The sequence below is a fragment of the Doryrhamphus excisus genome, chromosome 23, assembly GCF_030265055.1.
Source record: "Doryrhamphus excisus isolate RoL2022-K1 chromosome 23, RoL_Dexc_1.0, whole genome shotgun sequence".
Classification (NCBI taxonomy): Eukaryota; Metazoa; Chordata; class Actinopteri; order Syngnathiformes; family Syngnathidae; genus Doryrhamphus; species Doryrhamphus excisus.
Window position 1 is genome coordinate 3,302,210 of NC_080488.1, and position 27,844 is coordinate 3,330,053.

Consider the following 27,844-nt stretch of genomic DNA (forward strand, 5'->3'; position numbering starts at 1 on the left):
TAGGAGGAGAACTCATTCATTCATTCATTCATTTTTTACCGCTTATCCTCACGAGGGTCGCAGAGGTGCTGGAGCCTATCCCAGCTGTCTTCAGGCGAGAGGCAGGGGTACACCCTGGACTGGTGGCCAGCCAATCACAGGGCACATATAGACAAACAACCATTCACACTCACATTCATACCTATGGACAATTTGGAGTCGCTAATTAACCTAGCATGTTTTTGGAACATGCAAACTCCACACAGAGATGGTCGAGGGTGGAATTGAACCCTGGTCTCCTAGCTGTGAGGTCTGCGCGCTAACCACTCGACTGCCATGCAGCCCCACAACAGTATTAATCAAATGAGTTTGAAATAATACACATATGATATCAGTAACCACACCGCCTCTCGCCCGAAGACAGCTGGGATAGGCTCCAGCACCCCCCTGCGACCTTCGTGAGGAAAAGGCGGTAGAAAATGAATGAATGAAAGATTATCAGTAACCGTAAAAGAAAGGTTTTTCAGTTGTTTAATGGTGTTTTTAGCTGAGGTTTGGCGGCCTCTAGTGGCCAGAGATGCCATTGACTTGTTATCCTCCATTGAAAAGAGCCTATCCAGCAGCGTGGAACTCAGCCTGGGTGCAGCATTCCCTGAGCGTGTTCTAGCAGGACAACCTGTCATGCCACCCCCACCCCCCCACAAACACCCCCACCCTAACACACACAGTTGTACAAACTTGTTACCCGGTGTGGTGTTCTGGATGTTGTCTAACCAGGGATTTGGCTCTTTCCCAGTCTGATTCCCAGTCTGCCTGGCACTGCACAAGCCTCCTGACGGGAAATGCCTGCTTGTAATTACACGCAGGTGGAGCAAAGGCACAAAGCATTTGTTTTTATTTGTCTGCGACTCGATTCGTCTTTGTCACCGTCTTAATCAGCAAGACCTTAAAAGTACTTTTGGACGACTTGACAACTGCACGATGGAGTACTTTGAGGATATTTAATCTGGATGATACAATGATATTTACTTTGTGTAGTGAAATCAATCCCATCGGCAACAAAAAATACACAAAATAAATGATTGGGAAGGAGGGGGGTTTGTGTGGACACAAAGTGGGGGCCTAAGCACACTTTTATTTATGACTCCAGTCCACTCTTCTTCCACTTATCCAAGGTCGGGTCAAGGGGGCAGCGGCCTTAGCATGGAAGCGCAGTGGGATCTGGTTGTAACTCAAAAATAAATACGGAAAATTAATTTTTGCGGAAAAACGATATGCCGATATTGTTCTCCTCCTATTTTGTGTGGAAGTGGTAACTTTTTGGCTTCTTATTTTGTCTTTCCCCACCCTCGGCCATCTCTGTGTGGAGTTTGCATGTTCTCCCCGTGCATGCGTGGGTTTTCTCTGGGTACTCCGGTTTCCTCCCACATTCCAAAAACATGCTAGGTTAATTAGCGACTCCAAATTGTCCATAGGTATGAATGTGAGTGTGAATGGTTGTTTGTCTATGTGTGCCCTGTGATTGGCTGACCACCAGTCCAGGGTGTGTACCCCACCTCTCGCTCGAAGACAGCTGGGATAGACTCCAGCACACCCGCAACCCTTGTGAGGATAAGCGGTACAGAATGAATGAATGAGTTCTCCTCCTATTTTGTGTGGAAGTGGTAACTTTTTGGCTTCTTATTTTGTCTTATTTTAGTTTAATTGGCGACTCCAAATTGTCCATAGGTATGAATGTGAGTGTGAATGGTTGTTTGTCTGTATGTGCCCTGTGATTGGCTGGCCACCAGTCCAGCATGTACCCCGCCTCTCGCCCAATGACAGCTGGGATAGGCTCCAGCAACCCCCGCGACCCTCATCAGGATAAGCGGTAGAAAATGAATGAATGAATGAGTTCTCCTCCTATTTTGTGTGGAAGTGGTAACTTTTTGGCTTCTTAATTTGTTTTTCCCCACCCTCGGCCATCTCTGTGTGGAGTTTGCATGTTCTCCCCGTGCATGCGTGGGTTTTCTCCGGTTTCCTCCCACATTCCAAAAACATGCTAGGTTAATTAGCGACTCCAAATTGTCCATAGTTATGAATGTGAGTGTGAATGGTTGTTTGTCTATATGTGCCCTGTGATTGGCTGGCTGGCAACCAGTCCAGGGTGTACCCCGCCTCTCACCTGAAGATGACTGGGATAGGCTCCAGCACCCCCCGCGACCCTTGTGAGGATAAGCGGTAGAAAATGAATGCAATTCCCAAGTGTCCTGGAATGGCTTGGAATGTCTTACATAAAAACAATGCATGCATCAAAGTCAATGAGAGTCAATGACGTGTTGTTTATGCAAATCCGTGCTGTGAGAATATGATCATATATGTCCCGATGTATGTTTTCGCTCTTCATGTCATCCTCGTCACACTTCTTCCTCATCAATCACCGCCGAGGGACTCAAACCTCCCCTCGCTGTCAGACAATTAACATTTACCAGAATTACTACAGCATGGAAAACACACGTTGTTTCTAATTCCTATGCGCAGTCACCATTACGGTTAGTGTGTTTCTATAGCAATGTCAGTTTGTGATAGACAAGCGGGTCAAGCGGGCCTCCATGTTCCCGCCTCCCTCGCTTGCGGAGTACACATGAAAGCCAGACTTCCAGCCAACAACACGTCTGTCATTGTCGTCTTCCGACTGTGATTATTTCTGGATGCAACCACAGGCGAATGTCATGTACGGCACGTTGCGGTCATGTAGCTTTGACTGGTTCCTTCTGAAACATGAGATGGACTGACGGGGGTGGGGGGGGGTAGAATCCCTTATTTTAACATCACATAATTAAGCCCATTCTCCTCGTGCATGCGTGGGTTTTCTCCGGGTACTCCGGTTTCCTCCCACATTCCAAAAACATGCTAGGCTAATTAGCGACTCCAAATTGTCCATAGGTATGAATGTGAGTGTGAATGGTTGTTTGTCTATATGTGCCCTGTGATTGGCTGGCCACCGGTCCACGGTGTACGGTTGCCCGAAGACAGCTGGGATAGGCTCCAGCACGACCCTTGTGAGGATAAGCGGTAAAAAATGAATGAATGAATGAGTTCTCCTCCTATTTTGTGTGGAAGTGGTAACTTTTTGGCTTCTTATTTTGTCTTTCCCCACCCTCGACCATCTCTGTGTGGAGTTTGCGTGCGTGGGTTTTCTCCGGGTACTCCGGTTTCCTCCCACATTCCAAAAACATGCTAGGTTAATTAGCGACTCCAAATTGTCCATAGGTATGAATGTGAGTGTGAATGGTTGTTTGTCTATATGTGCCCTGTGATTGGCTGGCGACCATTCCAGGGTGTACCCCGCCTCTCACCCAAAGACAGCTGGGATAGGCTCCAGCACCCCCCACGACCCTTGTGAGGAAAAGCGGTAGAAAATGAATAATGAATGAGTTCTCCTCCTATTTTGTGTGGAAGTGGTAACTTTTTGGCTTCTTATTTTGTCTTTCCCCACCCTCGGCCATCTCTGTGTGGAGTATGCATGTTCTCTCCATGCATGCGTGGGTTTCCTCCCACATTCCAAAAACATGCTAGGCTAATTGGCGACTCCAAATTGTCCATAGGTATGAATGTGAGTGTGAATGGTTGTTTGTCTATATGTGCCCTGTGATTGGCTGGCTGGCGATCAGTCCAGGGTGTACCCCACCTCTTTCCTGAAGACGGCTGGGATAGGCTCCAGCACCCCCCACGACCCTCGTAAGGAAAAGCGGTCGAAAATGAATGAATGAATGAGTTCTCCTCCTATTTTGTGTGGAAGTGGTAACTTTTTGGCTTCTTATTTTGTCTTTCCCCACCCGTGGCCATCTCTGTGTGGAGTTTGCATGTTCTCCCCGTGCATGCGTGGGTTTTCTCCGGATACTCCGGCTAGGTAACTAGGTATGAATGTGAGTGTGAATCGTTGTTTGTCTATATGTGCCCTGTGATTGTTCTTGTATGTAGACACCCTACCTTTTAAGCTGCATCCTCTACAATTACCCCCCACTGGCTAATTGGGAGTCTACACTGTAGGGAACACAGTAAAGAACGTCAAAGAACCCCTTGCCCTTTTTCATTGGGACTACACACACACACACACACACAGACACACACACACACACACTAGAAATCATGCACATTCACAAACATACACAGACGTGATCTCCTGTGGTCAAGTTATTTTCCAGAAGTGTGTTTAATGGCTATATAAGTGCCGGGAATGCTGACCGTTCCACTTACATGGCGAGGTACACCGCAGGATAACATGGTAATATGTGCAAATACAGTACACTCTAAATTATGTTTCATTTCCTCTGAATTCACCAGAGATGTTTCTTAGGATTTATGGACCTTCGTCTTAACATTAATGCCTTATTTCTTTACACGTATTTATTTGTTTTATTCTGCAGGTTATGGGCACACTACAAATATATGAAATAATGCACTAAGTCTATGGGACACTCCCTCACGAACGTCGTATCATCAAGCTCACCAGTTATTAATGATTAATAATCAATAGACCATAAAGTCAGGAACACTGCAATGGTGGCACACTTTGTATAACAGAGACAGAAAGACTGGAAATAGTCAAAATCCACGGCACACGCGTCGTGCTGATTTGCATAATATTTTTACACTGAAAGACTGAAATCATGCGATCACTCCTGCCAGTTATTAATGATAACCTTCCTCTTTCATAATAGAAGTGAATGCAAAGACTGACATAATCCACAAAGTCAAAGCCTGCGAGATGCTCACTCTAACATGGGCACATGGCGTGTTATATATTGAATGCGATCACTCCTCCTGCCAGTTATTAATGATAACCTTCCTCTTTCATAATAGAAGTGAATGCAAATACTGAAATAATCACAAAGTCAAAGCCTGCGAGATGCTCACTCTAACATGGGCACGTCACGTTTTATATATTTAATGCGATCACTCCTCCTGCCAGTTATTAATCATAACCTTCCTCTTGCATCATGGAAATGGATGCAAAGACTGAAATAATCACAAAGTCAAAGCCTGCAAGATGGTCACTCTGACATAGCCACATGTCGTGTTATAGTATATTTAATGCGATAAGTCCTCTTGCCAGTTATTAATCGTAACCTTCCTCTTGCATAATGGAAGTGAATGCAAGGATTGAAATCACCCAAAAGTCAAAGCCTGTGAAGATGTTCATTCTGACATGGGAACATGTCGTGTTATAGTATATTTAATGCGATCACTCCTCCTGCCAGTTATTAATGATAACCTTCCTCTTGCATAATAGAGGTGAATACAAAGACTGACATAATCCACAAAGACAAAGCCTGTGAGATGCTCAAACTAACATGGGTACATGTCACGTTTTATATATTTAATGCGATCACTCCTCCTGCCAGTTATTAATGATAACCTTCCTCTTGCATAATCCAAGTGAATGCACGGACTGAAATCGCCCACAACGTCCAAGCCTACGAGATGCTCACTCTGACATGGGCAGATGTCATGTTTTATATATTTAATGCGATCACTCCTCCTGCCAGTTATTAATGATAACCTTCCTCTTGCATAATAGAAGTGAATTCAAAGACTGAAATCATCCACAAAGTAAAAGCCTGTGAGATGTTCACTCTGACATGCACACATGTCATGTTTTATATATGTAATGCGATCACTCCTCCTGCCAGTTATTAATGATAACCTTCCTCTTGCATAATAGAAGTGAATCCAAGAGTGAAATCATCCATAAAGTCAAAGCCTGCAAGTTGCTCACTCTAACATGTGTTGTGTTATATATTGAATGTGATCAATCCGCCTGCCAGTTATTAATGATAACCTTCCTCTTGCATAATACAAGTGACTGCAAAGACAAAACCCGCCATATACTCACTCATGCTTGGACACTTAATGACACACACTTAATGTAGTGGCTCATAATTCATCCGAGTGTTCCCCCCGTCCTGCCAGTTATTAATGATAACCGGCCTTGTGCATACATTGATATTATGAATATCTCTGTACCATCAATCATGCAAAAAATGCATCCTTGGAAATGCTTTTCGGTTGATGTTGTAAATCTCTTTATTCACATTTACACGGCATTTACGGCACATAAGAGAAGCAGAAAGGTTTCAGCACAAAGAACTTCCATCCTTCCTCCTGTTATATCATATACGTGGACTGATGGCACCCCAGAGCGTGATAAAAGTCGAAGTCCAGCTTATGTGAACTCTCCAAGGCCACATGATGACGGTGAAGAGGAAGGTGATTTCTGGTTTTAAAGCGTGACCCAAACGGGCCGCGTACAAACACTTTGTGTATGCTTGTCAAGGGAGGAAGTTGCAAAGTGGTTTTTTGGAGACTTTTGATGGAGTGGTCTGAAAAGCGACTGCAGACGTCCTTCAGTGGTTGATCCCTCTTAGGTTTTTTATTGTACAGGTTAACACGGTGGATGACTTCCACTGCTGGTTTTGCACTTTGGTGAGGTTGGGGTCGAGATTTACAAGCTGGGGGGGGGGGGGCGTCTGGTGGATGTTCACGTCGCTACAAACACAGACGCACACATTTGATATGGTTTTGTTGGAGTCTCTGCTTAGGAAAACAGATGGCAACCCCGCGTTAGCTCTCTTTGCTAACAAAACTTTAAGTCCACAACCTTAAAAATGATGGCTTGATAGCAAAGGCCAAAAAGCTTTCTCTCTTTAAGTAGCCTTTGTCGGATTATTGAGCTGCATAAGCAAGGCCTCGTGCAGGACGACATTGCTGCTGATGTTGGACGCAGTAAAACGTTTTGTAACTTCATCCAAAATCTGCAAGGTTATGGGATCCAAAAGTCAAGTTCTAGACCCCCCCCCCCCCAAAATGTACTCTAATTAGTATTAGCCGAAGAACTACCGTATTTTCTGGACTATAAGTCGCTCCGAAGTATAAGTTGCACAAGTCCAAAAATGCATAATTAAAAATTAAAAAAAAAAAAAAAAAAAATTATTAAAAAAAAAAAAAAACATACATAAGTCACACTGGAGTATAAGTCTCACAAGGCCAGAAATGCATAATTGGGTAAAAAGAAACATACATAAGTCGCACTGGAGTATAAGTCTCACAAGGCCAAAAGTGCATCATTAGGAAGAAAAAAACATACATAAGTCGCACTGAATTTAAGTCGCACAATGCCAAAAATGCATAATTAGGTTAAAAAAAACATACATAAGTCGCACTGGAGTATAAGTCTCACAAGACCAAAAATGCATAATTAGGTAGAAAAAAAACATACATAAGTCGCACTGGAGTATAAGTCGCACAATGCCAAAAATGCATCATTTGGAAGGAAAAAACATACATAAGTCACACTGGAGTATAAGTCGCACAATGCCAAAAATGCATAATTAGGTAGAAAAAAACATACATAAGTCGCACTGAATTTAAGTCGCACAATGCCAAAAATGCATAATTAGGTTAAAAAAAAAACATACATAAGTCGCACTGGAGTATAAGTTGCACAAAGCCAAAAATGCATAATTAGGTAAAAAAAAAAAAACATACATAAGTCGCACTGGAGTATAAGTCGCACAAGGCCAAAAATGCATAATTAGGAAGAAAAAAACATACATAAGTCACACTGGAGTATAAGTCGCACAAGGCCAAAAATCCACAATTGGGTAGAAAAAAACATACCATACCATCAGATGCCATCTGCAAGAGAAGGGTTTAAGAACATAAAATGTCTTCAAAGGCCTCGTGTCCTTCAACGCTACCAAATTGCTCTCTTTGGAATTTGCACAAGAGCACTAAATTTGGGACATTGAAAGGTGGAAGTTTTATTCTGATGAGAAAAAAATGTAACCTTGACGCTCCTGATGGCTTCCAACTTTACTGGCATGACAAGGAGATGGTTTCCACATGGCACGGTGATATTTCCTGTAATGGAACAATGGAGCTTCATGTTGTGCAGGGGCGTCTAACGGCAGATGGCTATGTTGAGATGTCGCAAGGGGGCAACCGAAGACCGAAGGCTCTTGTCTGTGTGGTGATGTCAATGACGAAAGACACCACTAACACACCACTGGTTATTATCACACCAACATCCATCCAAAAATTAACCACAAAACCACCTTGAGTTAATCAAGTTAATCACATACACATTATAGTACACAAAAAATGGGGCAGGATAGTCTGTATTTTCCGATAACATGTATCTCTTTTTTTACCGTGGCACAATCTTTGGATCTTTGCCTGCTACTGTCTTCTTAACAAGCTGTCAATCATTCTTCTTTTCTGACATTTTTGTATCTATCAATCAACTATTACATAATTTCATATCAGGACTCATATCAGCCAACTAGAGATGGGGGAAATCTCTCCTGGAATATTCTGAACTCCTACTTCCAGGCCATTTCCCATAGCATGACACCTCCTGTAGGCAATATGTGTAAAATAATAATAATTATTATAAATATTATTATAATAGAATTTAAAAATTATTAATAAATATAAATATTATCATATAAATTATCATTTTATACTATGTTTACAATGTAGGTGCAGTTATCATTTTATATAATAATAAGACAACTTACCTCCTGTCAGAAAAAAGTGCAATATGTGTAAAATAATAATTGTTATTATTGTAAATATTATTATAAATATAAATATGAATTATTAATATTATTTTTAAAATTATTAATAAAAAATATTATAAATATAAATATTAATTAGAATAAATATTATGTAAAAATATGATTAAATATACATATTATTGTAAATATATATATATATTAATTAATAAATATTATTTAAAATTATTAATAAATATAAATATTATTATATTGATTATTATTTTATACTATGTTTACAATGTAGGTGCAGTGATCATTTTATATAATAATAAGACAACTTACCTCCTGTTAGCAAAAAAGTGCAATATGGGTAAAATAATAATTATTATTGTAAATATTATTATCAATATAAATATTAATTATTAATAATAGTATTTAAAAATTATTAATAAATATAAATATTATTATCAGTATAAATATGAATTATATAATTTAATTAATTTAATTTAATTAATTTAATTTTATATAATTATAATAAATATTATGTAAAATATATTAATAAATATACATATATTATACATATGATTATAAATTAATAATAAATATTATTTAAAAACTATTAATAAATATAAATATTATTAGATAAATTATTATTTTATACTACTATGTATGATCATGTCATATAATAATAGGACAACTTACTATTTAGACCGTACCGATGTCAATCTTGGTGACCTCCCCCCCCCATGTTTTTTAATCCATTGTGTTTATTTGTCTCCTACAGGGTCCACTCGGCTTGGATGGTAAACCGGTAAGTAGACCATAAATCACAAATACAAGGAAATACTTTAAAACTAGATTGGCCATACTTGAACTCTGTGTTTTTTTTACTACTTTTAGGGACCACCGGGTCTCAAGGGAAGCGAGGTACACACACACACACACACACACACACAAACACACACACACACACACACCTATTGACTTGTTCTTAGCCCACGTCAGCACCTATCATTTGCACCAAAAGAATTCCCACTTTTGGAGTCATGGATCCATGCGGGTGTTTGGTCTGCTACCTCATCAGTCACTTTCACTCTTCCCAGGGGGAATAATTCAAGTGGAGTAAAAAAAAAAAAAAAAACAATGCCATTTTGTTTCTTCTTCCACCTCCTAAGTCATCCGAGACCTGGCTCTCAGTCCGAAATTGGTCAGGGCTGGACTACACCAAGTGCTGAAATCCCCTTTGCACTTCACCTCTGAGTCCCATTCATCAGCCATCATTGCCTGAAACGTCGCCCACACTCTGAGACCCCACCCCCCAAGTGTTGCATGGAATCAAGCGAAGCATGTTAAAATGGGTTACACAGCATTGGGTAAAAAGCAGACACAGACTTTAAAACTAAAATGGCCGTACATCGAACAGCTTGATCTTTACGCCGCAATATCGTGGCATGCTAGGTTAATTAGCGACTCCAAATTGTCCATAGGTATGAATGTGAGTGTGAATGGTTGTTTGTCTATATGTGCCCTGTGATTGGCTGGCCACCAGTCCAGGGTGTACCCCGCCCGAAGACAGCTGGGATAGGCTCCAGTACCCCCCGCGACCCTTGTGAGGATAAGCGGTAGAAAATGAATGAATGAATGAGTTCTCCTCCTACTTTGTGTGGAAGTGGTAACTTTTTGGCTTCTTATTTTGTCTTTCCCCACCTTCGGCCATCTCTGTGTGGAGTTTGCATGTTCTCCCCGTGCATGCGTGGGTTTTCTCCGGGTACTCCGGTTTCCTCCCACATTCCAAAAACATGCTAGGTTAATTAGCGACTCCAAATTGTGGTGGGCAAAACGGTTCATTCAGTAAAAAGATCCGTTCATTTCGGTCACTTTGTTCAAGTGTGATCTCCGCCTCTGCATAGACCCAGTCAGCTGTGTCACCTAAACGAGTTTTCCTGCAATCCTTCAAGATGTTGTGTCATGTCATCCATCCTTCCTGCAGTGAAATATCTCCAGACACAAGAAATGCTGCAATATGCCTTATTCGGATACATGTTGCTTGTTGCTTATGATAGATGATTTGACCATCTGCCTCCACTTACCTCCTTTTCTCCCACAGGGACCGATGGGGCCCAAGGGAGAAAAGGTAGGCTTCAATACCACCTGTTAACTAAGCATTCTTTGCTTCTATCTAACATGAATTAACCCTTAGATGCACGAGTGACTGGACCCTACACTCTTCCATAAGTGGGGCAAAAATCACCCATACTAGAATCAATGCCTTTTTATGACAATTTGGGTCATTTTTGACCCACTTATGGAAGGTTGGGGTAGTAACACAAAAACTAAAATTTCTTAAAATTTATAAAAGGTACGTTAAAAATGATATTAAAAAAACATGTTTTTTGAGGAATACCTGGAATATGAAATGATAAAAATTTTTCATTATGAAGATATTTCAAGAAAACAACCTGACCAGGTCATTTTTGACCCACTTATGGAAGGTTGGGGTAGGAACACAAAAACTAAAATTTCTTAAAATTTATAAAAGGTACATTAAAATGATATCAAAAACATGTTTTTTGAGGAATACCTGGAATATGAAATGATTAAAAAAAATTTATTACAAAGATATTTCAAGAAAACAACCTGACCGGGTCATTTTTGACCCACTTATGGAAGGTTGGGGTAGTAACACAATAACTAAAATTTCTTAAAATGCATTAAAAAAAGTTAAAAATGTGAACTGCATGATATCAAAAACATGTTTTTGAGGAATACCTGGAATATGAAATGATACAATTTTTTCATTATGAAGATATTTCAAGAAAGCAACCTGACCGGGTCATTTTTGACCCACTTATGGAAGGTTGGGGTAGTGACACAAAAACTAAAATTTCTTAAAATTTATAAAAGGTACGTTAAAAATGTGAATGGCATGATATCAAAAACATGTTTTTTGAGGAATACCTGGAATATGAAATGATTTTAAAAAAATTCATTACGAAGATATTTCAAGAAAACAACCTGTCCGGATCATTTTTGACCCACTTATGGAAGGTTGGGGTAGTAACACAAAAACTAAAATTTCTTAAAATGTATAAAAGGTAAGTTAAAAATGTGAATGGTATGATATCAAAAACATGTTTTTTGAGGAATACCTGGAATATAAAATGATAAAAAATTTCATTACAAAGATATTTCAAGAAAACAACCTGACCGGGTCATTTTTGACCCACTTAAGCATCTAAGGGTTAACAGCAGCCACGGCGTCGGGAACACGATCAGGTGTTTTCTCCATCGCCCTCCCACATTCCCATTTTCAGCGGGCATCCGTCAAAAGCAGCCGTAGATTACATGTCGAAATGCAGGATCTCATGTGTCTCGCCGCATTCTCACGTCAGGGCACTTAACAGGTTTACAGGCCTCGATGGTAGCCAGATGTTTTTTTTCCCGTTCTCTGAACCTCTGGCCAAATCGGAGACGATGGCAACTCTGAGTTGCCATCGTGGATAGGACGGTTTTCGCCGGTCGAGACGTTTAAATGGCGCTCGACCGCAAGAACAACACGGCTGACATAAACAGCATCCGTCACAGGCTGACAAAACGATGTTGAAGTATGAAAAACCGGAACGCTTCAAGTACTCCGAGTCTTCCAGAAAAAAATCAGCATTGGAATTGTGGGATGATTCCAACTGGATCAGAATCCTCGGATCGTTCAGGGACAAATTAACTTTGAATACTTTTTCTTCCTACTCTCAAAAGTAATTTATTAGCTTGTCAGTTCCAATTGCCTAACAGTATTACAGTATTGCAGTATTACAGTATTACGTAGGTACTGGCCTGTACAAACATAATGATTGATATTTCTCCTCCAGGGTGACCAAGGAGACATCGGACCGAGGGTAAGCCAAATCTTTGTCTTGGAACATAAATGGGAATTCTTGCATACAGTCTTATAGAAATCTGGTGGACAAGTGGACAAAATGTCACTATTTTGCCAGCAATTTTCAATAATTAATTGATAGAATGTACATATTATTAAATTATATATTATACTACTAGTACTAATATAATATTATACAAATATTCAACTGGCCAAGTCAATTATTTTCTGGTTTGGTTGAGTTTTTAGTTTAGTTTAGTTTAGTTTAGTTTAGTTTAGTTTAGTTTAGTTTAGTTTAGTTTAGTTTAGTTTAGTGTTTAGTTTAGTGTTTAGTTTAGTTTAGTGTTTAGTGTTTAGTTTAGTTTAGTTTAGTTTAGTTTAGTTTAGTTTAGTTTAGTGTTTAGTTTAGTTTAGTTTAGTTTAGTGTTTAGTTTAGTTTTGTGTTTAGTTTAGTTTAGTTTAGTTTAGTTTAGTTTTGTGTTTAGTTTAGTTTTGTGTTTAGTTTTTAGTTTAGTTTAGTTTTGTGTTTAGTTTTTAGTTTAGTTTAGTTTAGTTTTTAGTTTAGTTTAGTTTAGTTTAGTTTAGTTTAGTTTTGTGTTTAGTTTGGTTTTTGGTTTTTGGTTTTTAGTTTTTAGTTTAGTTTTTAGTCTAATTAGTTTAGTTTTTAGTTTAATTAGTTTAGTTTCTTTTATAGTTTAATTAGTTTAGTTTAGTGTTTAGTTTTTAGTTTTTAGTTTTTAGTTTAATTTAGTTTAGTTTTTAGTTTAATTAGTTTAGTTTAGTTTTTAGTTTAGTTTAGTTTAGTTTAGTTTAGTTTAGTTTAGTTTAGTTTAGTTTAGTTTAGTTTAGTTTAGTTTTTAGTTTAGTTTTTAGTTTAGTTTTTAGTTTAGTTTAGTTTTTAGTTTAATTAGTTTTGTTTTTAGTTTTGTTTTTAGTTTTGTGTTTAGTTTAGTTTAGTTTAGTTTAGTTTAGTTTAGTTTAGTTTAGTTTAGTTTAGTTTAGTTTAGTTTAGTTTAGTTTAGTTTAGTTTAGTTTAGTTTAGTTTTGTATGAGTGGGTTTTCTCCGGGTACTCCGGTTTCCTCCCACATTCCAAAAACATGCTAGGTTAATTAGCGACTCCAAATTGTCCATAGGTATGAATGTGAGTGTGAATGGTTGTTTGTCTATATGTGCCCTGTGATTGGCTGGCCACCAGTCCAGGGTGTAAGAAGGGGAAGAATAAGAATGTTCTCTTTGTCGATAATAATAATAATAGTAGTCATACATTGAATTTCCAGTTCTATGGTTATCATCACATATTGTGGCTTTTCCTAAAAAAAACAAGGTGAAACCATACCCAGCAGTTATATATATGTTTACTTTGTACATCTATTCCAATAATAACAATCTGGCTCTTCAGATGAGGTTTAAAAAGCCCTCATCCCTTCCATCCTTAAAGCTACGGAGCCACAAAAAACAAAGCCATAGCTGCCATCTCGTCCCTTTAAAAAAAAAAACATTGTGGGGCGACTCTAAGCTCTGTATCTGGTCCATGTTGTCAGTCTTTTCATGTGATATCATTCCACTCGCCATGACGACTGTGTAATTGTCTTCATGCAGTGTGGTTTGAAAATACCACCATTGTGGATTCTTTGAAGTAGTCACGTACTCCCATTAATTCCGAATGTTTTCCTTTGCTGTGCTTGGAATATCAGGTCATGAGAATGAAAGTGAGGATAGCCCTCTGAGGTCATTTATGCAGTGTTTGGGGGGTTGAAGCCCTGCTTTTTTTAGCTGGGGGGGGCTTCACCCTAAGGAATCACCGGAGAGAATGTGCACACTTGATGAATTCCCTTTTGTCTATTTTAGATTGTGAAATAATAGCTTTTTTTTAGCATTTTGCACAATACTTGAATTGGTTAATATTGACCTTGGAAAGGACTTGTGGAGTCTTTGAGTACGTCTGCACCCCCCCCCCCCCCTCATGAATCTCAGCATGTCACAAGCTTCAGAATAAAGAATTCACCGCTTAACTTCAATATTTTACCGCCTCAAAACTCTTTATTTAACCCCAAAATTAATATTTTTTGAAAGGGGTTCAATATTAATACAAGTTGCTCATTAAGAGAATAACGAGAAAAAGAAGGGATTCAGAATCTGCTTGCACAGTTTGTACCTGGGCATGCCCATACAAGGAAGTGCACCTCACTGTGATGTCACAGGGAGCCATTATTGAAAAAAAACTCTCTGAAACCGAGCATTCAGAACCATCCCAAACGTCTTTCAGGGTAAATGTGAATGGCATGATATTAACACGAAAAGTAAAATTTCTTAAAATTTATAAAAGGTACGTTAAAAATGATATCAAAAACATGTTTTTTGAAGAATACCTGGAATATGAAATGATAAAAAAAATTTCATTACAAAGATATTTCAAGAAAACAACCTGACCGGGTCATTTTTGACCCACTTATGGAAGGTTGGGGTAGTAACACAAAAACTAAAATTTCTTAAAATGTATAGAAGGTAAGTTAAAAATGTGAATGGCATGAATATCAAAAACAATTTTTTGAGGAATACCTGGAATATGAAATGATAAAAAATTTCATTTTTGTCATTTTTGACCCACTTATGGAAGGTTGGGGTAGTAACACAAAAACAAAAATTTCTTAAAATGTATAAAAGGTAAGTTAAAAATGTGAATGGCATGATAACAAAAACATGTTTTTTGAGGAATACCTGGAATATGAAATGATAAAAAAATTTCATTACAAAGATATTTCAAGAAAACAACCTGACTGGGTCATTTTTGACCCACTTATGGAAGGTTGGGGTAGTAACACAAAAACAAAAATATCTTAAAATTTATAAAACGTACGTTAAAAATGATATAAAAAAACATGTTTTTTGAGGAATACCTGGAATATGAAATGATACAAATTTTTAATTACGAAGATATTTCAAGAAAACAACCTGACCGGGTCATTTTTGACCCACTTATGGAAGGTTGGGGTAGTAACACAAAAACTAAAATTTCTTAAAATGTATAAAAGGTAAGTTAAAAATGTGAACGGCATGATATCAAAAACATGTTTTTTGAAGAATACCTGGAATATGAAATTATACAATTTTTTCATTACAAAGATATTTCAAGAAAACAACCTGACTGGGTAATTTTTCACCCACTTTTCACCCACGCCAAAACGTGCAAATAGGAAGTGATAATAAATCTCTGTTAACCTTTGACTTCCTGTCAATAGATCCTTCGCAGCGCCTTCATCGAGTACAATGCAGGCTCGGTGTTGAAGTGACAACAGTCGGCGTTAAAAGATAATCACATGTCATGAAAGTGTCAAACACGCCACTAAAGGTCACATCTAGAGGCAGGACTCGTACGTTCGATTCCATATGGAGGAGATTGTCACTTCATGTTTAGGTTAGTCGTAGCCGCACTGAAAGACAAGACACAATGTTCAAATTTCATCCCCGACCAAAGCATTCCTTTGCCCCCCCCCCCCCCCCCCCCTCCCCAGCACGGAGCTTGAATGTCTCGATATCAAGCTTAAGGTCTCCATGATGAAAATGAGCAATAGGAGAAGCCCACCGTGAAACAGCTCTCTTATGAGGCGTTTAAGGAACACGTGTGAATCGGGAATCGGGAAGGGAGCGCATTTGCGGTTTTGAAAAAAAAAAAAAAAAAAAAAAGACAATATTCCCATATCTCTCAGCAGCCTGTTAACAGGAACCTCATGAGCAGATGAGCATATCTCCTCTTGACTTCCTGTGCGCCATCTTTCATTCTTTCTGAAAGCTTGATTCCGTTCTCCTGGTACCTTCAATGGAGGAATGGGGGCGGAGGGGGCACCGCCACTGCCGAAAAGCCACAAAGGACCATGTTTGGTGGTGCCGGGAAAATCATGGAAAAAAAAAAAACATGTCCCAAGTACCAGATTTGGCTGTCCAAGACCAGGTCGCCCAGGCCGCAATGCACCGGTCCCTTATGCTTGCCCCCGTGGGTGGTGGGTCTACCACCAGGTGCTCGCCTGTGAGGCCCTCCCTCGGAAACGATGCTCCCACCACCATGCTTGGCACGGTGGACGAGTGGTTAGTGCGCAGACCTCAAAGCGAGAAGACCCGGGTTCAATTCCGCCCTCGGCCATCTCTGTGTGGAGTTTGCATGTTCTCCCCATGCATATGTGAGTTTTTTTCTCCTCGTGAGGATAAGCGGTAGAAAATGAATGAATGAATGAGTTCTCCTATTTTGTGTGGAAGTGGTAACTTTTTAGCTTCTTATTTTGTCTTTCCCCACCCTCGACCATCTCTGTGTGGAGTTTGCATGTGGGTTTTCTCCGGGTACTCCGGTTTCCTCCCACATTCCAAAAAAACATGCTAGGTTAATTAGCGACTCCAAATTGTCCATAGGTATGAATGTGAGTGTGAATGGTTGTTTGTCTATATGTGCCCTGTGATTGGCTGGCCACCAGTCCAGGGTGTACATTGCCTGAAGACAGCTGGGATAGGCTCCAGCACCCCCATAGACCCTCGTGAGGATAAGCAATAGAACATGAATGAATGAATGAGTTCTCCTCCTATTTTGTGTGGAAGTGGTAACTTTTTGGCTTCTTATTTTGTCTTTCCCCACCCTCAGCCATCTTTGTGTGGAGTTTGCATGTTCTCCCCGTGCATGCGTGGGTTTTCTCCGGGTACTCCGGTTTCCTCCCACATTCCAAAAACATGCTAGGTTAATTAGCGACTCCAAATTGTCCATAGGTATTAATGTGAGTGTGAATGGTTGTTTGTCTATATGTGCCCTGTGATTGGCTGATTGACGACCAGTCCAGGTGTACCCCGCCTCTCGCCCGAAGACAGCTGGGATAGGCTCCAGCACCCCCCGATGATGATATACTGCAGTCAAAACGGTCGCCATGTTTGTTTACTTGTCACTTCTCCTCCTCAGGGTCCTCCTAACTACAGCACATTTGCAGGACTGCACAGTAATCAGATTCTCACCGTCAAGGTTTGTCCTTAGCGGTGAACTCCCTCCTTCTTTCTTTCGTCGAGGTGCTGATGTGCCAGATTCCACTTCCTCTTCCGTCGGTGTCCACTTGGTCGCTCGTCTCCTTTTTCCTTACAGCTGTTCCAGACTTTTTCCTCCGATTTCCTTTTACTATCACTTCCCTTTTGACTTCACATCCTCTCCTTTTCTCCACTTCTCTATCCTTCCCTCGCCTGATAGATGGTCTATCCTCGATACGATCACGGCTTTCTCGCCGGTGACCAGTCCAGCACTTTTCAGAGACGTTTTCTGAAGGTATACAACAACTGCACGGCATGCCACTCCCTTCCCAAATCAGTTTTTCATTTTTTTAACAATATGGCATGAAATCGTTGTGTGTCCGAGCATGTAATTAACCCTTAAATGCACGAGTGACTGGACCCTACACTCTTCCATAAGTGGGTCAAAAATGACCCATACTAGAATCAATGCCTTTTTATGCCAATTTTGCCATTTTGGTTAGGAATAATCACTTGTATTATATTTAGTATTATTATTATTATTTAGGTTAATTTATTCTTGACAGCCAAATTTGATAAGAATCAAAGGTTCCTATTGGATTCCATAGAAAATGCATGCAGGTCATTTTTGACCCACTTATGGAAGGTTGGGGTAGTAACACAAAAACTAAAATTTCTTAAAATGTATAAAAGATAAGTTAAAATGTGAATGGCATGATATCAAAAACATGTTTTTTGAGGAATACCTGGAATATGAAATGATAAAAAAAAATCATTACAAAGATATTTCAAGAAAACAACCTGACCGGGTCATTTTTGACCCACTTATGGAAGGTTGGGGTAGTAACACAAAAACTAAAATTTCTTAAAATCTATAAAAGGTATGTTAAAAATGATATCAAAAACATGTTTTTTGAGGAATACCTGGAATATGAAATGATAAAATAATTTAATTGCAAAGATATTTCAAGAAAACAACCTGAGTTTGGGGTAGTAACACAAAAACTAAAATTTCTTAAAATTTATAAAAGGTACGTTAAAATTTATATCAAAAACATGTTTTTTGAGGAATACCTGGAATATGAAATGATAAAAAAAAAATTCATTACAAAGATATTTCAAGAAAACAACCTGACCGGGTCATTTTTGACCCACTTATGGAAGGTTGGGGTAGTAACACAAAAACAAAAATGTCTTAAAATTTATATAACGTACGTTAAAAATTATATGAAAAACATGTTTTTTGAGGAATACCTGGAATATGAAATGATAAAAAATTTTCATTACAAAGATATTTCAAGAAAACAACCTGATCGGGTCATTTTTGACCCACTTATGGAAGGTTGGGGTAGTAACACAAAAACTAAAATTTCTTAAAATCTATAAAAAATATGTTAAAAATGATATCAAAAACATGTTTTTGGAGGAATACCTTGAACATGAAATGATTAAAAAAAAATTAATTACAAAGATATTTCAAGAAAACAACCTGACCAGGTCATTTTTGACCCACTTATGGAAGGTTGGGGTAGTAACATAAAAACTAAAATTTCTTAAAATATATAAAAGATAAGTTAAAAATGTGAAGAGCATGATATCAAGCTAATAACTGTCAGTGCTGAGGAAATAGTATCCTGCGATAAGAACAATGAATTATTATAGTAATGAACAGTTCTAATGTACTGATTTGGCATAACATAGTAAACCACAATGCATTAGAAAAGCAATAAAAATATGTGACTGTGTGGCTTTGGAGGGCATTTTTTTGTCAGTTATGTTTTCCCATTGTGTGAAAGGAATAAATATATTTAGCCACATTTGGCCATAGTTTATCTTTTTCCTGCTCCTCCCACAGGAAGTGTCCAAACAGCAGCCGAAGCCTAGCATTAGCATGTTGAAAAGCAAACATTATTTACTACACATAGCGAAATGTTCATTGTGTCCTTTCAAACACTCTTCTGTTTTTCTCATCAGGGTGACCAAGGCCAGGCTGGACCTGCTGGCCCCCCGGGTCCTCCAGGTCCCAGAGGTCCGCCCGGGAACACAGGCAAAGACGGACCCCGTGGCCCAACGGGAGAGCCAGTAAGGACTTTACCTTTTGATGGCATAGTGATAAAAATATGGCGTAGTAAATATTGTCCTTCACTTGCACACGTAAATCTTCTCTTTAAAAGGAGATGTACACGTTTTCACATGCGGTATGCGATTTTAATACATTTAATATTTGTTTAGTTCCATAAGAGCCCTGTAGGCATGAAATAACACCCCTATAGTCACATTTACACTTGTATTATCCGATATAGTCGACGTAATAATAGAAAATAAGCAATCTTGGACACATTAGCACAGATGGCGTACTTCCTGGTAGCTATTGCATCATCAATGTAACATGATTGACACCCAGAGACTAGTGTGGAATACTACTCTACTGCCGCTGTTCATGGTTAAAAAGAGACTCATGATGTACTTCATTGGCTGCATTTGGAGTGAACATTTCACACAGGAGCTGCTGTCTGCCACTCTCTACACTGCTAACCTGCAGCTAGCACAAGAAGTTTTATTATTTTATTATTATTTTGTTATTCTTTATTGTGTTATTATTATTATTATTATTATTATTATTATTATTATTATACAGGAGCCAGGCAACTACATTTCATTTCACAGCTGTGTTATCTATCATTATTTTATTTTTATTTTATTATTATTTATTGTGTTATTTTTATTATTATTATTTATTTTATTATTATAGTTATTATTATTATTATTACTATTATTATTATTATTATACGGGAGCCAGGCAACGACATTTCGTTGGCAATTTCACAGCTGTGTTATCTATCTATTATTTTATTATTTTATTTTCCTATTATTATCTATTGTGTTATTTTTATTATTATTATTATTATTATTACTATTATTATTATTATTACTATTATTATTATTATACGAGAGCCAGGCAACGACATTTCATTGGCAATTTCACAGCTGTTTTATCTATCTATTATTTTATTATTTTATTTTTATATTATTATTATTTATTGTGTTATTTTATTATTATTATTATTTATTGTGTTATTATTATTATTATTATTATTATTACTATTATTATTATACGGGAGCCAGGCAACGACATTTCGTTGGCAATTTCACAGCTGGTGTTATCTATCCATCTATTATTTTATTTTTATTTTATTATTATTTATTGTGTTATTTTTATGATTATTATTATTTATTTTATTATTATTATTACTATTATTATTACTATTATTATTATACGGGAGCCAGACAACGACATTTCGTTGGCAATTTCACAGCTTTGTTATCTATCTATTATTTTATTTATTATTATATATTTATTTATTTATTATTTTATCTATCTATCCATCCATCCATCCATCCATCCATCCATCTCCTTCTATTTAGGGTTTTGTTGACTTAGCCATTTATATGTTTAATGTTGCTTAATTTAGACCATGAATATGTACAATTTGCTTACATATGCAGTACTTTTTTACTAATAATGGTTCATATTCAACCACAAAACTGCGATCGTGTATTCGTTTTTGCAAAATGGCAATCGAGTGAGAGTTACAGCGTAGCGAGACACGACTGTACTCAATCTAGCGAGAATGTGGTTTACCTAAAATCTCCCAGCATACCATCTTTCCTGGCTTCATCTGTTTTGTGTAAGACAGCAGCCACAAGCCCCCCCCCACCCGACCCCCCAACCCCAACTCTCCATCGCCACGCATCCCTGAACCAGATATGGCGGCAAGTTCACCGGCAGTTTTCCGCCACCACCAAAACAATAGCTACGCTTCTCACCGGGGGGGGGGGCGTTTATCTTTATCTTTCCCAGGATCATTTTTCCCACACGCAGCTCAGTTCATACGGAATGAAGAGCATGTCGACAATAAGTACTAAACAGATGAGTAAAACAAGCGCTCCCTCGCCAAAGAACAATTGCACATGGGAAACAAATCTTGGTATGGTGGCGGCCATGTTGTGTGCAGATGTCTGAGAGCCGGTTTTGTGCGGTCATGTTGTCATATGTGTCATGTCACTATAAAGTGAAAGGAAGTTCAGGAATGTCTGCTATTTTTCAAGCATCGGCTTACTGCTCACTTTCGGATTGGGAATATCTTGGAATATCAACACAATAGATGCTCAATTAGGCACAACTGCACCCTATTATATTACATGTATTATATGCATTAAATGCATATACCATACAAAGAAGGAGGTTTTGTCAGAGTTAATATAAATATATATATATATATATTAAATATATATATTAAATTAATATAATAAATATATGTATATATATATATATATATATATATATATATATATATATATATATATATATATATATATATATATATATATATATATATATATATATATATATATATATATATGTAAGAAATAAATATATATAAATTAAAATATACTAATGAGATTGGCTACAGCCCAGTGGCCTATTTTAGGGGAGCTTCAGACCCCCTAAAATGTTCTTAACCCCCCCTAAATAATTTTATATTTTTTATTTATTTTTTTTATTTTTTTATTTATTTTTTTTTTACAAAAAAAATCTCAAATTTCACAGGCCTGTATGGTGTGTTATTAGAATATCAATATCATGTATTCAAAATATGCATTGATGTAGTAGTATTATACACTAGGTGTCAGTAATGATGTGATTGCTGGAACAACATGCTTTTATTGCAGGTTTGAATTATCTCACAACAGGAACAATAATTCCTAATAAAAACAGGGGGTACTGTTGCACTCTGCTTTCCATATTTATAGTAACACATGCAAGTATTTGGTTTATTCACGTCTTAAATGCTTTTTTTACTGTACTATACTATATTTGGTAATATACAACAAGAACAATAATTCCTAATAAAAACGGGGGGTACTGTTGCACTCTGCTTTCCACGTTTATAGTAACACATGCAAGTATAAGGCTTATTTATGTCTTAAATACCTTTTTACTGTACTATACTATATTTGGTATTATACAACAAGAACAATAATTCCTAATAAAAACAGGGGGTACTGTTGCACTCTGCATTCCACATTTATAGTAACACATGCAAGTATTTGGTTTATTTACATCTTAAATACATTTTTTTACTGTATTACATATACTATATTTGGTAATATACAACAGGAACAATAATTCCTAATAAAAACGGGGGGTACTGTTGCACTCTGCTTTCCACATTTATAGTAACACATGCAGGTATATGGCTTATTTAAATCTTAAATGTTTTTTTACTGTACTATACTATATTTGGTAATGTGCAACCGGAACAATAATTCCTAATAAAAAACGGGGGGTACTGTTGCACTCTGCTTTCCACATTTATAGAAACCCATGCAAGTATTTGGTTGATTTACATCTTAAATGCCTTTTTTTACCGTATTATATATATTATACTTGGTAATATACAACATGAAGAATAATTCCTAATAAAAACAGGGGGTACTGTTGCACTCTGCTATCCACATTCATAGTAACACATGCAAGTATAAGGCTTATTTACGTCTTAAATGCTTTTTTTACTGTATTATATATACTATATTTGGTAATATACAACAAGAACAATAATTCCTAATAAAAACGAGGGGGGTACTGTTGCACTCTGCTTTCCACATTTATAGTAACACATGCAAGTATTTGGTTTATTTACATCTTAAGTACATTTTTTACTGTGTTATATATACTATATTTGGTAATATACAACAGGAACAATAATTCCTAATAAAAACGGGGGGTACTGTTGCACTCTGCTTTCCACATTTATAGTAACACATGCAGGTATATGGCTTATTTAAATCTTAAATGTTTTTTTACTGTACTATACTATATTTGGTAATGTGCAACCGGAACAATAATTCCTAATAAAAACGGGGGGTACTGTTGCACTCTGCTTTCCACATTTATAGAAACCCATGCAAGTATTTGGTTGATTTACATCTTAAATGCCTTTTTTTACCGTATTATATATATTATACTTGGTAATATACAACATGAAAAATAATTCCTAATAAAAACAGGGGGTACTGTTGCACTCTGCTATCCACATTCATAGTAACACATGCAAGTATAAGGCTTATTTACGTCTTAAATGCTTTTTTTACTGTATTATATATACTATATTTGGTAATATACAACAAGAACAATAATTCCTAATAAAAACGAGGGGGGTACTGTTGCACTCTGCTTTCCACATTTATAGTAACACATGCAAGTATTTGGTTTATTTACATCTTAAGTACATTTTTTACTGTGTTATATATACTATATTTGGTAATATACAACAGGAACAATAATTCCTAATAAAAACAGGGGGTACTGTTGCACTCTGACTTCCACATTTATAGTAACATATGCAAGTATAAGGCTTATTTACGTCTTAAATGCTTTTTTTTACTGTACTATTTGGTAATATGAGTGCAAATTAAAGGGCTGTAATAATGTCAAAAATACATATATTTAGGTTTTCTATTAACCAACAAGGAAAATATGTCATTTATAATAAATGAATCATACTTCACTGAAATTCACTTATCACTGTCTGGTCTGGAACCAATTAACTGTGATAAGCGAGGGATTATTGTCTTGAACAACCACAATGAGCAGAACATTTTTTTTATTATTTTCTATTTTATTTGACTTTTCTTAAAAATAATTATGAAGTAGTCATTCAATAACCACAAACTAATTGGGATAAAAAATATCGGGTCTACAAAAATAGTAAATGCCGTTTTTAAGTCCATCTTCTACCACAACTTCAAACATCAATGCATTATGTACCGCATGTATTCATCAAGGCTAAATGCTTATAACCTCAACTCTCAAGTCCGACTCCAACACACATTTCTCCGGGTTCAAATTGCCCCAATTGTTTGTATATGTGTGTGGCAATAGTGCACGGCAATATTTAGAGTTGGCGCGCTCATAAGATGCACTGCCATGCACCGCTTCGTAACAGATGTTGAAAGGCTAAGACGGCCAAGTGGCCCTCACAAATTGTTGTGTTTACTCGAAATGAGTCTAATCACTTGCAGAACTGGGATGCTGGTACTTAGCATTTGTGGCTTATTGCTCATCTTGCACCATTCTTTTTTTTTATTTCTTATTCCTAAATGTATTTATATTTTTCAACACATATGAATGGAAAACCATGGTACGTGAGAAGATATTCCCAATGTCCAAAATGTCCTTCAAGTGTCTTATGAAGGCCGTCACTTCACATTGATATTGATTATTCCCCTCATATGGAAGACTGTTGTTTACATATTGTGTTTTCCAGTTGCATGCACGTTCCATACAGAAGCAATTCCCAATGCTGTACATTGTTAAATACTGACATCTTGTGGTCAAACTCATGTACTTCCATTTATTTGTCTTAGGGTTTTCCAGGCCGTGATGGCATTGAGGTGAATATCATTTTAAATATGTTTAAATACAAATCATGCAATGTTGCCATATTATTATTATCTGTTTTTATTATCATGACTACTAAAGATCATATAGTTAATAAATTTATTTCTGCTTCAGGGACCTCAAGGATCGCCTGGGAAGCCGGTAAGATTGACGCAGACTTCAATATTTAGTTTTGCAAAAATGTAAATTATGATTTTATCATCATAGGGAGAAGATGGTGAGCCAGGATATCCAGGACCACAGGGTCCTCCTGGAGCAAAGGTATATTTACAATCCTCACCAACGTCTTGTTAAGATGGAACTTGTCATATACTAGACCACTCGGCTTATTGGGTTACTGTGTATCAAATAGGGTGAAGCGGGTGTTGGAGAAAAAGGAGAGCGAGGCTTGGATGGACTACCAGGGTCGAAGGTAAAATAAAGGGGTTAACAGTGCATGCATATTAATTATTATGCATTGTGCTTCCTTGCATTTGGTGCATTTATCTTTGTGTCTGTATTACTCAGGGTGATACAGGAGCAATAGGAGAGCGGGGCCCCATGGTGAGTTTTTCAAACTTTTCTTCAGTGTGTGTGAGTGACAAGAAGAAAAGCTCTGTCAAGTATTGTTTGCTAACCTGCTAACAACTTTGAAACCTGTTTTTCTTTTTCGGGGGGTCTCTTGACTGCATCTGCACAAATCAGAAGTGTGTGTGTGACAAGAAGAAAAGCTCTGTCAACTATTGTTTGCTAACCTGCTAACAACTTTGAGACCTGTTTTTCTGGGGGGCGGTTTCTTGACTACATCTGTACAAGTCAGACGTGTGTGTGTGTGAGTAACAAGAAGAAAAGCTCTGCAAACTATTGTTTGCTAACAATTTTTTAAACCTGTTTGTCTTGGGGGGGCTCTTGACTGCATCTGTACAAGTCAGAAATGTGTGTGAGTGACAAAAAGAAAAGCTCTGCCAACTATTGTTTGCTAACCTGCTCACAACTTTGAAACCTGTTTTTCTTGGGGGGGGGGTCTCTTGACTACATCTGTACAAGTCAGAAATGTGTGTGAGTGACAAAAAGAAAAGCTCTGCCAACTATTGTTTGCTAACCTGCTAACAACTTTGAAACCTGTTTTTCTTTCGGGGGGTCTCTTGACTGCATCTGTACAAGTCAGAAGTGTGTGTGTGTGACAAGAAGAAAAGCTCTGCCAATTATTGTTTGCTAACCTGCTAACAACTTTGAAACCTGTTTTTCTTTCGGGGGTCTCTTGACTACATCTGTACAAATCAGAAGTGTGTGTGTGAGTGACAAGAAGAAAAGCTCTGTCAACTATTGTTTGCTAACCTGCTAACAACTTTGAAACCTGTTTTTCTTTTTCGGGGGGTCTCTTGACTGCATCTGTACAAGTCAGAAGTGTGTGTGAGTGACAAGAAGAAAAGCTCTGCAAACTATTGTTTGCTAACCTGCTAACAAATTCGAAACCTGTTTTTCTTGGGGGTGTTTCTTGGATGCATCTGTACAAGTCAGAAGTGTGTGTGTGAGTGACAAGAAGAAAAGCTCTACCAACTATTGTTTGCTAACCTGCTAACAACTTTGACACCTTTTTTTCTTGGGGGTCTCTTGACTGCATCTGTACAAGTCAGAAGTGTATGTGTGTGTGAGTGACAAGAAGAAAAGCTCTGCCAACTATTGTTTGCTAACTTGCTAACAACTTTGAAACCTGTTTTTCTTTTGGGGTGTCGCTTGACTGCATCTGTACAAGTCAGAAGTGTGTGTGAGTGACAAGAAGAAAAGCTCTGTCAACTATTGTTTGCAGGAATAAATCTCATGTGTATTGAATTTCTTTGACTTGTCTCATTTTAGGGATTTCCTGGTGCAAAAGGCATCGCAGGCTCCTCTGACATTATTGACTTCAATGGGAAGCTTCTAGACGCTTTCCAGGTGAGTGACATCACATGGGAAAGTAGACCAGGGATTCTCAACTGGTGGGTTTGAACCCAAAAGTGGGACGCATTGTGTATGTGTAATGTAATGTAAATAGTCTTAAAATATTGATCAGGAGTTTATGAGTGTATCCTTTGTGTGGTTATTTCACATGTATGAGGTTTTTCAATAGGAATCAAACAAAACTAGTCATGCTGCCATTTCTTGTTTTGACAGGCCATCAACACTATCAGTATTTCGGTAATCTGCAGTTGTTTCTGCATGGTGTTTGGATGTGCCAACACTGACTAACCCCACATTAGGAAGCCAAGCAGACTCACACAGACTTCAACAGTTGTACAACCACAAGCATCTCAATTTTAACGTATCAAATGTCATGTTTAGCGGGATTTCTAATTCCGAATGAAAACAGGGGGTACTGTTGCGCTCTGCTTTCCACATTTATCGTAACACATGCAAGTATTTGGTTTATTTACATCTTAAATACCTTTTTTACTGTATTGTGTATATACTATATTTGGTAATATACAACAGGAACAATAATTCCTAATAAAAACAGGGGGTACTGTTGCGCTCTGCTTTCCACATTTATCGTAACACATGCAAGTATTTGGTTTATTTACATCTTAAATACCTTTTTTACTGTATTGTGTATATACTATATTTGGTAATATACAACAGGAACAATAATTCCTAATAAAAACAGGGGGTACTGTTGCGCTCTGCTTTTTCACATTTATAATAACACATGCAAGTATTTGGTTTATTTACGTCTTAAATAATTTTTTTTACTGTATTATATATACTATATTTGGTAATATACAACAGGAACAATAATTCTTAATAAAAACAGGGGGTACTGTTGCACTCTGCTTTCCACATTTATAGTAACACATGCAAGTATTTGGTTTATTTTCATCTTAAATATCATTTTTACTGTATTATATGTACTATATTTGGTAATATACAACTGGAACAATAATTCCTAATAAAAACAGGGGGTACTGTTGCACTCTGCTTTCCACATTTATAGTAACACATGCAAGTATAAGGCTTATTTATGTCTTAAA

General features: G+C 37.4%; 1 protein-coding gene across 4 annotated transcripts in view; it reads left to right on the plus strand.

Annotated features, from left to right (window-relative positions):
* Positions 1–27,844, plus strand: part of LOC131110289 (collagen alpha-1(XXIII) chain) — a 132,315-nt gene that overhangs the window by 92,249 nt on the left and 12,222 nt on the right. For 2 of the 4 annotated variants that reach the window (XM_058063255.1, XM_058063254.1), the window contains 12 exons: positions 9,307–9,333; positions 9,423–9,449; positions 10,630–10,656; positions 12,389–12,415; positions 17,613–17,687; positions 19,367–19,474; positions 24,824–24,850; positions 24,972–24,998; positions 25,065–25,118; positions 25,210–25,269; positions 25,365–25,400; positions 26,694–26,771. In XM_058063255.1, coding sequence (XP_057919238.1) covers positions 9,307–9,333; positions 9,423–9,449; positions 10,630–10,656; positions 12,389–12,415; positions 17,613–17,687; positions 19,367–19,474; positions 24,824–24,850; positions 24,972–24,998; positions 25,065–25,118; positions 25,210–25,269; positions 25,365–25,400; positions 26,694–26,771 — 573 coding nt within the window. Of the gene's footprint in view, positions 1–9,306; positions 9,334–9,422; positions 9,450–10,629; positions 10,657–12,388; positions 12,416–17,333; positions 17,394–17,612; positions 17,688–19,366; positions 19,475–24,823; positions 24,851–24,971; positions 24,999–25,064; positions 25,119–25,209; positions 25,270–25,364; positions 25,401–26,693; positions 26,772–27,844 lie in introns of all 4 variants that reach the window. The other 2 variants (XM_058063252.1, XM_058063253.1) reach the window with 2 other exon arrangements.